Genomic DNA, 12,093 nt, shown 5'->3' with positions numbered 1-12,093 from the left:
CCAAATTCAAAAAAATAATGCTAGCTAAACTATTTGTCCTCCAACTTTCTCCAAGTGGATAAAATACATAAAATCTACTTGAGTTCAGTTTTTGAAGTACTTTTGTGCTACTTTACTTGAGTATTTTCATTTTATGGTACTTAATACCTTTTCATTTTTACATTTCAGTGACATATATTGTACATTTTAATCCACTAACTGCATTTATCTGACATCTAAATTGTTCATGTTATGGTCACTTTGCAGTTTGATGTTTTTAATTAAAAATATATAATAAGCAATATGAAATACCATGCATTTTTAGAATAGCCCACAGTACACACAGCAGTTCAAAGCAGCACAACCCCAGCCAACTACAACATACACATTTTAATTACACATATAAAACATGCACAGGGTTAATTCTGATGCATAATGAGTATGTTTACTGTTTAATGTCAGACTTTTATTTGTAATGGAGTATTTTGACATTGTTGTATTGCCACTAAAGTAATGGATCTGGATACTTCTTCCACTAGTAAAAAATTGCAGTACAGCAATACGAAAATACTGCAAGTAAAAGTCCTAATTTAATATTAGTTATTGCTATTACATGTTTGGTCAAAGTAGAGCTCATTTTAACAATGCATCATGTTTAGTATGTAAAATCTGATTCTGCAAAGTAAAATGTTTCCCTCCAAAAAGTAGAGGAGTAGATGGATAAAGTTGTATAAAAATACAACTTTTACCTCAAAATTATACAGTACTATACTTGAATAAATCTACTTTCCACCTCTGGATGGCTGAAGCAGATTGCTGCCATCCCTTCATAAACAGAATCCTTCTGCATTTCCTGCTTGAAGGGTCACGATATCAGACACAGAGCTCAAAACATTGAAACGCTGTATAGAGGGCTGTGTTCATGCCTGTTTTAAAAGCAGTCAATTAGCTTATTGGCTTTGTATATTTCCAGACATTCCTGGACTTGATGGCCAAATGAATCCCTCAGATATTAGTCGACTCTCCCGGTCCTTCCTCACCCTGCTGACAGCTGCTTGCCAGAGTCCAGATGAATGGCGAAGGTATGATTTGCCTCTTCTTTATTGAGATTGTCTCACACCCTCATCTCGTCCCATCCATCCTCAGGAGAATCCTAATGCACTGATACCAAGGGGGAATCATTTTTTTTTCTTCTTCAGAATCTACTTAGCAATGATTTATTGATTGCGGCTTCCACCCTCACAGAGAATTACCGATCCTTTTTGGGAAATCAGATTTTCACACCTTTCATGGGTGTGTATGTGGCACAGGTCTCCAGAGACGGTGTGAGGGGATACTGACTTTGAGGAGCGGCGGTGTGTGAATCTCTGCGGTGTCACTCCTCTACTGCCACTGCTATGCCCCATGGATGGCCCTGTGATTCTCTGCTGCTCTCTATAGTGTTGCATTATTTATCCGTTGATAAATACAGTGTAGGAGCATGATTTCAATATGTTTTCATTCCCCTTTAAAACCTTTTAAAACACATATTTCGCTCACTCTGATATCATAAGCATGCAGGAGCCCCTCTGAGGTATGGGCATTTTATCGAGGATAAAAAAAAGGAAAATAATAAAAACAACCCTTGCCCTCATAGGAGGAGTCAGATTAGTGTGCTGAAAGCTTTGATGCTCCAGAATGTCAGCTCCGTGGATCGATCTAGCAAAAAACACACACACACACACACCTGACCAATCAGAGCCGTCTATCTGTTGTGGACCTGCTGGGCACCGTGGTTTACAAGCTTCAAAGAGCTCCTTTTAATACACTGCTTTGATAGCCCTCAGCCTTCACTGACCCCCCGACCATCCACTGGGGAGCATTTTAGCTTTAGTGGAGTAGAGAGGAATAACTGCTGATCATATTAATGAGTGTGGAAAAAAAAAATCACCTCAAATCTTGACTACTTATACCACTGGCCTGCTATTCCAAAATCCTGTATTCAGAGGAAGTAGCTGAGCTGGTGATGTGACAGATAAAGTTATACAGACCTGCTGCATTATTCATGAGTAAATCGCAGAAATCATAAATAGCACTACTAATGACCAGCATAAAGGGGTGTTGGTGGAACTACAGAAAGATCCACTTACCATGAAAGAAGGGGACAGTTTGGTTAATAACCCTAAGGGGGAGACAAATCATCATATAACTTACCACATTAGACATTTGGGTGTTGGGATATCTGCCCAGTACTGTAGCACAGTTATTCAAAAGAGGTGCTTCAGAGTTCTTGTTGGCCTTTGAATACACTAACACAAACATGTAAAGTTCAGTATTTAGTTCTTGAAATATATTTTTTTTACATTGAGTCTTTTTTAAAAGTAGGTAAATCAACACTATAACTTTGAGAAAGGAAATATTTTTCTTAAAACAGCAGAATGTTTGTCTTCTTTATAATCTTGCATACCCTCTTACACATTAACAGTATTTTTTACTACATACCGACGTTATTAGAGCTCAATAAGCCTTCATTTATTTTTTCTCGGTGAACTAAATAAAAGAGTGACCAAAAAGGTGACACAGTAATTCATTTTACTGTAGCAATGAAAACATTTGTTATTGCAGATATCGGATATCAATTTTGGCAGTATCTATGTCCTTTCATTACGACTGCGTTACTAGGAATACTTACTAGGGTCCAGCTGAAAAACTAATCAGCTAATGAGAGTTTTATTTAATGGCTTCTTATCCAGTGGGACACTTAGAACAGTGGTAATGAGTTTAAAATAAAGCTGCTATTGATTAATTGCAGACAATAGATGATTTGTGTCTGTGATTTTTTGCTTGAGATACATGACGGAAAGGGAAAACACATGATATGACAACTTTAATATTTATAAGAACATGCGCTGTGTAAAAGAGAACACATGATGGGGAGTATTTTGGACATATTTTAGACCTCAGTCTTCATTGATTTTTTCATACCAGTTTATCAGGGTCACAGGTGTGCTGAGGCCTATCCCAGCATGCACTGGGCAAAGGACAGGACAATGGACAGTTCACCAGTGCATTATGGAGATTATGAATTCAAGAGATATGTCTAAATTCCATAATACATACTGGAGAAATAAAAAATGAAGTACACACATAAATGTCTGAATGCATTCTAGAAAAAGCTTAATTTTTGAGTGTACTGTCCAACGCAAAAAGGAAATAAATAAGGGGAGCTGCAACTATTACACTAATCAGACAGATTGAGGATGATATTTAAAATCCAAAAATAAATTAGATCTAAATACAGAAAAAACTATTGTTTTTTGTCAATAACATTCCAAAGTCAGGTCGTATGAGGAAAAGTTTAATTTCTGGTATATATATATATATATATATATATATATATATATATATGCAACAAGCAATCCTTTTTATTCATTGATTAATCCACCTATTCTTTTCTCTTTTCTCAATTAACAGATGAACCATTTCATCTATAACATTTCTTAAAATAGTGAGAAATGACCGTATCCCACGACCTAAGATAGTAAATTGAATATCTTTGGGTCAAGTAAGGTGAATACACACCTTGCTTGACCCAAAGATATTAAATTTAATAAAATGAACGACAAAGATAAGGAACAGATTCTCCCATTTTGAAAAGCTTGAACCAGCAAATGTTTAAAAAAATAACTAAATTGATGAATTGATTGTATAGATAGTTGTGGATTCATTTTCTGTTGACTAAAGGATTAATTAAGACATAGAAACAGTGAAGTACATTATTTTTTTACATAGTATGTACTGTGTGAACACAGCTATACAGTAGATACTCTGTTGTACTTTCCAGCTGTTTGGGCAGTGCACGTTGAATACTGGTATAAATATTTTAGATCATTGTGTTTCCATATTCTTATATTATGCTAATTATGCTAATTATGATGAGTATTGATGTTTTTTCTCTCTGTTCAATAAGCAGAGGATCCTCGAGCGTTGGAGTGGAGTGTGTCGGTCACAGGCTGAACTCCCTCACAGTGTCCCTCGCACTGCGACAGCCTGGGTAAGACCACTAGCTATTAGCATGGGTATCTGATGACGCCCGGGACTCTGCTAACCACGGATTATTCGGCCACTGGGGGAGTTTGGTGAGCGGGAGGCAGAGAGGGGATCGAGTGCTTTTTCTTGTTCCTGCAACCTGTTCCTGAGCTGTGGCCAGACTCAGTGAACAGAAAATAAATGAGACAAACGTCCCTTATGTCTGCGCCCACCAACCCTCTCAGACACACACATTTACAAACTCACATTATTGCTAATCAGGGGTCTCAGGGTTACTTTAAAAAATGAAGCTAATCCCTTACACATCCACTGCTTAGAACCAGTAATGTAATTTATTATGGTAATTTTTGAATATCCCTTTTTATTACAGATTTTTACAATAAGATTACAGTTATCCCATTATGTGTAATTGCATTACTCCCTCAGCTTAAATTGATAAACACACCCAACCTGGTGGCATGATTGCAAATAGGCAAAGCAAACTGTTTTGAAATGAGGTAATTAACAGCTGCGTGAGATGGTGAGAGATGTGTTGCCCCCGTATCCTCGAGCTTCAGAGGCCAGGGGAAGATTAGAGCTCTGATCTCATTCCCAGCACTTGTTTGGAGTCTGTCAGGAAGAGAAATGCCAGCATTAGAGAGGTACCGCCACACTCCTGATATGATGAAATAAGGAGAAAAGGGGAAAGGGAAAAAGATGGAGGGATGGACAGAAAGGACCATGCCCTTCTCTGAAGTGTCAGTAGCTTGTTTATTCTATTTTTCATTGCAGCTGCTGGGGCAAAGATTCCTATTTTTCCTTTATTTATTTTCCCCCTCACCTCCTAACAAAAAACACTACTCTCATTTTTTATAGGTCTTGCAAACTCTCATGCCCCAGTGAAAATTACATTGTGAAACGGTAGAAATTTCAGGGCTGCCTGTGCTCTGCCCTGTCCCTCTGAGCTTTCAAACAGTCAACAGACTGTGAAGAATAAATAATACAAAACTATTGATTATTTTGATGACTGCAAGATTCAATTAGGTATTAATTTTGCCCTCCAGTGGACCTATCAAGCAACTCAAAGGAGAGGAGGTGGGAGGTGGGGGGTGGACCCAAATGCATGCATAGTATGGCCAGGCTCAGACAGAGGGGAAAATGTGTTTACCTCGGCGGGCAGAGAGGTGCATTGATGCGCAGTGTCCCACATTTAAGTGCTCCACAAATGAAGCCCTGATGACTAGTGACATTGTTACCAGGGATATGAGTATTGACCAGTCGGCTTAGGTTTTTAACGACAGCTTAAACTATTTATATTGATTAACATTTTCATAGATTATCATGTGTCATATCAAAGAGGGCTGATTCCCGTGATGAGCACATTAAAAAGGCCCCTGTGGGCAGGAACTCATCGACCACCCTGATAGAAGGGGTGGTGGGGGGAGGGGGGGGGTTGACAGGACTAACCCTCTTTTTGTGCCTATATGTGCTGGTCACCTGTCCTTTGCTCAGATATATTTAGGCTGGACTTTATTCATAAATAAGAAAAAAGGGCCGTAGTCCTGCTGTTCTGTGTCTCAGAGCCTGAGGTGAGGTGAACACTGTCTGAGGAGCTCTCCAGTCAGAGGACACAAGAGGGAAGAGACAGGAGGAGTGTGTGTGTGTGTGTGTGTGTCTGTGAGAGAGGTAGAGAGGGAGAGGGAGGGAGAGGGAGGAGGTGACATCTCCAGTGCCTGTCCTAGGAAGCAACCCCAGGCTTGAACCTGTGGTGGCCATTCAGATACACGAAGGTTGAGGAGGCTGCTTCTGGTTCAGTAGAAACATGTACTAGCTGCTCTCTGTGCTGTGGTGGCATGTTTTAGCTGCTGTTTGACTGACTTCTACATTTGGACTTTCTGAAAACCCTTTTTTTTTTTTTTACTCTTTTCTTCTGGAGCTTTGTTTAGGTAAGAGCAACGGCTTTCAAGAAACGTAACTTTCGATATTTGTAAAAGTCATAAAAATATACGTAGCCTGGATTCTGTTAATTGTGTTGGATATTCCTCGAGAGAAAATGTCTCGATGGAAGCATTGAAACATTTGACGGTATTCATAAAATGCTTTTCTTTGTATTTTTATACCGCGGTGCTTCAGTTTATATCAATTATTCTCTTTTTCTCCATTGAGATGTTCAGACAGATAATGCTCTGATCATGTCATGTAGATGCTCTTCATTCTTATTTTTAAGTGCTGACAAAAAATGTAGATAATTGGGCTAAAATGTTGGGAGCATCAGTGACTTCATCTCTTGTTTAAATCAGGCCTTAAGTTCATGTTGCCTCACACTCTGCTGCAACATGTCACCTTTGATCTCAATGTATGTCCCCAACTATGTGAAAATTGATCTAATCACTGGTGTGTGTTTTCACTCATATCTCCTTTTTAGATGTGGAATTATATTTATTTATCAGCCCACAGCCCATAGACCTCTTTGTATACTGCTGTCAGCTTAGTGTTTGCTGAAGATGAGGCACATGTCAGGTAGTAATGAGCCCTTGGAGATGGATGTATCACCGTTTTAGGACTGCAGGGTATAATGGTAACGCCACGCGATCCGTAACAGTTCTTCACCAGGCAGCAGCCGGCAGTATCAGCGGGGTAGCACCAGCCTCAGATAAAAGAGAGCGCTGGAGAGGGAGGGAGCAGGAGAGAGAGAGGGAGAGTGATGAGTGAGCAATAGAAAGGAGAAGCTGGGTAGAGAGAGAGTGAGTAGAGACATAGAGAAGGAGCCGGTGAGGGTGAGACGCCGAAGCACATCTAACCAGGGGTGTTTTCTCTTTTTTTTTCCTCCTCCCTGTTTCCCACCTGGGCTAGCAGCTCCCTCCAGGATCCGATGATTACAGGGCAGCTGAGCAAGCCGCTGCTCTCCCTGCGCAGCGACATGAGCGCGGCAGAACTCCGGGCGGACGACAAAGCGGCCACCCCAGACAGCGATCTGAACGACGAGCCCCTGCTCCTGCCCTCCGAGGCCACGGACAGAGAGGGCACTCCCAACAAGCTGTACGGTAAGTCGGCTCTCACGCCTCCCGTTTGTCCCTTCTCCTTCAAAGAGCTGCTGGCTGAAGTCTGCTTTAGGCAGCGGAGAGGTGAGAGCAGAGAGCTTCCAGTGCTGGGACAGGTGTCAACAGTGTCAGACAGCAAACTAAGTTTAGGTGCAATGTCCAAGTCCATGTTTGGCTCTTTTAAAGCTTGGACTTCCTGACGGGGAAATTGTATGTCATATGATTTTGGTGTGTTAAGATGTTTCATGTACCTTCAGATTTGTCTTGTGAGTTGAAAGTGTATTGACAGTACAACAGGCAGTCATACTGCAGAACTGTTTCTTTTGAAGATGCGGTATGTTTTAGTGGCCTTTAGTGTCTGTCTTAAATACTGGATACGTTTGATGCTTTATTACTGTTGTATATTTTATGGCAGCTTCTTTGCATGACTTTCCTTTATATAAAATCTATCCAAAAGTTTAATTTTCTCTTAAAAAAATATTTTAGCTGTAAGGATATTTTGATTCAACCCCACCTTCACAACTCTGGTGGTGTTTGGTCTCTTTTTACAAATATTACATTTGTTACATTGTTACAATTAATTACAACTTTTCAGACAATTACAACCTTGGTGTTGAGTAAATTAAAACCTCTACTTTATGTCCGATATAATATTTATCATAAGCACATCAGATATAATATTACTGTTTCTAGATCATGCAGTCTTCTCTTCTTACACTTAATTATTCTGAGTTCATTCAGTCATTTTGAGTCTTTGCAAATGATATTCAAAATGTCTCTATCAGCATGCCTCGTTATTGTTGCAGTTATCTCATTAATTAAGTGTACACACTCTATTTTGGCAGAGTCTGCGTCTGTGTGTGTTTTTCTATTATGAGGTGTTTAAATTATGTGGACTCATTTACTCGGCCACATTATGCATCAATAAGCATAATGATATAAATTACAATTTAAGCTCATTTTCTAATTATTTGATGTAATGAGAAAGGTAATGTAGCTCTTCATTAGAGAGATTTTAAAGTCATTAGAATTATAAATGATTGCAAACTGAATATTTGTAATTACATTGAATTGTAGATAATAACTGCAGATTTAACCGTTTTGTCCCTGTGGAGAGAGCTACAGAATCCAAAACTTATATATTTAATTTCAAGGAAATGGTGCTCTCATCCCTAGTATGTGTGAAATGTTTCTATCTCCACTAAACAAATTAATTCCAGACTTAAAGTTTTTATTTGCTTCATTTTAGTAGAACGCCTCTTTGAAGAGACCATTCTTAATATTCTGCAAATTAGAAGACTTCCTAAGGAGAGCTGATTTGCTTAACATATCTTCATCTTGTACCCTTTTTGTCACTCTATTTCTGTTATTATTATAGTATTTGTTGTGTTGATGCAAGGTAACAAAATCCTCCTTTAATGGCTTCAGATGCTGCTTTCTGTTTTGTATATTTGTACAGAAAGTCTCTTCTGCTTGTGATCGTCTGTTTGTCGGTTTTAGCATTTCTAAAAGTGTTTATTTGTGTTTGTGCACATCTTAGTGGCTATGAGATTCTGACATATAGTTGTTTTATTGCTGGTCATGAATTTATACTGCAGTAAACAGTGCATAATTTAATAATAATAATTTTAATGAGAGTTGTCAATAGAAATCCTGACGTCTGGGTGCCTGCGTGTTTCCTGGGAAGTAGCACAGAGTATATTATAGTGCCTATATACTGAGCTTGCCAAACATTTTTGAACGAGATGCAATAAGAATTTAGACAAGGGCCAGCCAAATGCTCTCCAACCTCATCAGTTAGAGTTCAGCTGTCTTTTGAATCCTTTTTTTCAAGAATAACCTGAGGCGAAAGTCTTCTAAACAAGGACTGTGTACTGCAGGATTTGTCTCAGAAGTGTTGCAATTTGGTTTAATAAGCATCAAGTCTCTCCCTCTCTCTTTGTTTCGGATCAGTCTCTTTCTGACTCCTTTGCTGCTGCTCACTTCATACTTTCTGCTTCTCTTTTTCTCATCTTGTTAAATGCTTTACTATTTATTTGACGTTTTTTTGGCTTTACATTGCCAATCTGCCTCTAACAATGATAATTTACTCAGGAAAACATGCAAGCTGCTCCATTATATTTCTTGATCTATCAGATTAAGATTGTTTGTGTCTCCTTTGTGCTTGGTGTTTGCTGATGTCTGATGGCGAGTCGAAGCCTCTCCAGTGAGCATTTTTGGGGGATGGTTTGTCTCTGCCCGGTGGCGGAGCCCTGGGCTGTGCCAGCGGCAGGTTGGGTTTGGGAGCCAATGCCCACATGACGTGTCAGAGAGGAAGGCAGGTTACGACGAGGAGACGTCGCACAGTAGTGTCAAGATAAGAGGGAAGAATGGGAGAGCGCATGTTTGTGTGTGGAGGGTTGGAGAAGAGAAATTTCTCCATGAATTTCCTTAAATGCTACCAGAGAGAAGGTTTGGTGATAGTGATGGGTCACTTGCATATTATTTTTAACTCTGTTTAGAACTAGAATGGTAGTCTCCTTGTTTTGTTGGGTATTCAGTTGAAGTCTGAGTGAACATTTTGGGAACTTTAATGTTTAAACTGCAGTTGATGGATTATATAACCCGCCACGAGTAGCGTCGGGTCTATGAACCCTCTCTTAAAGCAATTGAGCGTAACACATGTGGCCATAAAGGCAGAAGCTACTCTATTTGTCTTAATTCCAGACAAGCTGACATTTTGAAGATGCTCAATTTCCACACAGTAAGAAGTAATATATCTAAAGGTATTTTGACTCTTAGAGTAGCTAAAGCATGATGAACAACAAGCAAACATTTTAGACAATCATTAGGATTTCTAGCTTTGTTACACCAGTTGGATTTTATGTTGTAGGTATTTGAGCCACATTGTATTTGTAGTGAACTCTTGAGGTTATAAGGAGATTGTATTAAGTTTCTATAACATGTATGTCACAGATGTGAAAACAATCCTGAATAGAGCTTTGAAACTCAGCCTTAAAAGTGACATTATTCAGTGGTTTTATTTATGTGGGTGTGAACTGTGCAGAAGCCACAATATTCAGATTCCTCCCTTTTACTTTTTGCATTGTGGTAAAGAAGCATGAATCATTTCTGGATTCTCCAGTTTCAGGGTAAAGAACAATCTAAACTTTGTTCTGTTTTACGGCGGTTATTTTGCATATTCTCTCTGATATAGTGCTCCAATTTCACGAGTGACATTTTCACACTTACCAACACGCTTACCCCATGCACAGAATACCACCACACACCTAATGGTGTCAGGGTTATGCAAATCACGTTATGACTTAATTTTGCTCCTCTAGAGTTCAAGTGTTACTGTAAATCTATCCTGTTGATAGAACAAAAATGATCTTAAAATAGAATGTATAGCATGCACACACGAGCATACACAGTGTATGATTCATACATTTGTGAGGATAGATAATCATCAGCTGAGGAGAATATACAGCTAATTAGTTAAATACCCCCATTAAATGTAAGATCAACAAGATTTTTGTTTCAGAAGGTGTGCTAAATATGGCACCGTGTCTTACTTTCCGGCAGTTCACATCAATATACATATCATTATGTTGATATTAAAGAGTTGTGAATCATCATTGAACGCTGATATCGCTGCATGGCTACTCTGTTCTGCGATTACATGGGCCACACACTGTATGTGTGTTTTCTAGAGAGCCAACCACAACTTTTCCTCCGTGCGGAATTGATGCTTGACTTCAGTTTTAGTCGTCTATGTATTTGAGTTTGTGCTAGTATGAGAAGGAGAAGTCAGTTGGAGACAATGACAGTAGCGGTCATGTTTGTCTACAGTAAATTGTCCACCTTCTACACCCACCACATGCTTACTGCAGTGGTGAAAGGGTCGTTCTCCTCCTAAAAGCTTGCCTGTGCAAATAGTCTTCCACTTCAGCTAACAGGGGCTACGAGGCACCACAAACATCCCGCCGCCTTGTATTTATTCCAAGTAGAAGTGGACATTAGGTGGGAAAGCTGTGGTTAGTAGGGCAAGCAATTTTTTTTTCAAAGGACGGGATGGTGTTGGATGCGTACAGTTTCTGTCTTCTCTTCTCAAGCAAATCTCCCCCTTTCAGACATCAACAGACAAGATAATAAGACACTCAGAGCACAATTCCGTATTATATTCAGCAACCAAAGGCTCATCTCTTGTCAGTTTGCATTTACTCTCCCAAGGATGTGACGCTTCTATCATCATGCTGTCAAAGTGAGCCAGGCTGGAACGACAGGAGCACTCATTTCATACACTTACTGTCTACATGAAATGGTCTGCACTTATTCGGATTCTGCCAAAATGGTGGAACATTTTCACAAAGGTCACCTAGAGACCCCCCTCCCCAAAAGAGCAGAATGAATCTTTCATTGATTCCTGGTATTGGAGGTCATTCAGAACAAAAAGTCCACGCAGAAAGCCCCATCTGCTGTAACGCTTCTATACATGTGCAGGTTTGTTAGGCTTCACTTACAATCTGATTGTATGCTGGATTAGTGAAATGAATGTCATCCGGACACGCAGGACTTTATTTTGGAGAGAATTTAGAGTTGCATCATTAGAAAAGTAGCTGTACTTCTATAGAGCTGTAGTCAACCAAAGAAAATCCTGGTTTACTACGACCTATGTGGTCGATGGGGGAAAAAAATCTGCATGTTATTTCTAAATCTACTACACTGGCCTAAATGAATTGGAAATAAACATAAAAATGTTACATTTTTAACTAAATCATTTTATAATTAAATGATAACAACACTTACAGCCGACTAGCGTCCACCTGCCCGTGTTTATATGATTTTGCCTGTAGTTAAGTTATTTATTCGATGAAACATTTTGACATTTTCTGATATGTTCACACTCAAAGCCCATCAGGAAGTGATGCCCAGGTATGAGTTTTATAAAGCAAGTTAATCAGCACGGACCAACCTGCAAACACACATTAATCAACTACCCGAACCCGACCCGCCCACTTGGTTGAACAAGAGCAAACCTACCAACAGAACAAGCTTCAGCCCTTCTTCTCCTTAAATGTAGCTT

General features: G+C 39.4%; 1 protein-coding gene across 1 annotated transcript in view; it reads left to right on the top strand.

Moving 5' to 3' along the window:
* Nucleotides 1-1,023: 1,023 nt before the first annotated feature.
* The window catches only part of pou6f2 (POU class 6 homeobox 2), a gene marked incomplete at its 3' end in the record, with an annotated part of 66,694 nt that continues 55,624 nt past the window's right edge, over nucleotides 1,024-12,093 (top strand). Inside the window, exons 1-2 of the mRNA XM_079181781.1 lie at nucleotides 1,024-1,061; nucleotides 6,844-7,031. Of these exons, the coding sequence (XP_079037907.1) occupies nucleotides 6,860-7,031 (172 nt within the window). The 5' untranslated portion in view covers nucleotides 1,024-1,061; nucleotides 6,844-6,859. The remainder of the gene's footprint in view (nucleotides 1,062-6,843; nucleotides 7,032-12,093) is intronic.

This window comes from Pholis gunnellus (assembly GCF_910591455.1).
Source record: "Pholis gunnellus genome assembly, chromosome: 20".
Lineage (NCBI taxonomy): Eukaryota > Metazoa > Chordata > Actinopteri > Perciformes > Pholidae > Pholis > Pholis gunnellus.
This window is presented reverse-complemented; position numbering and strand designations above follow the sequence as displayed.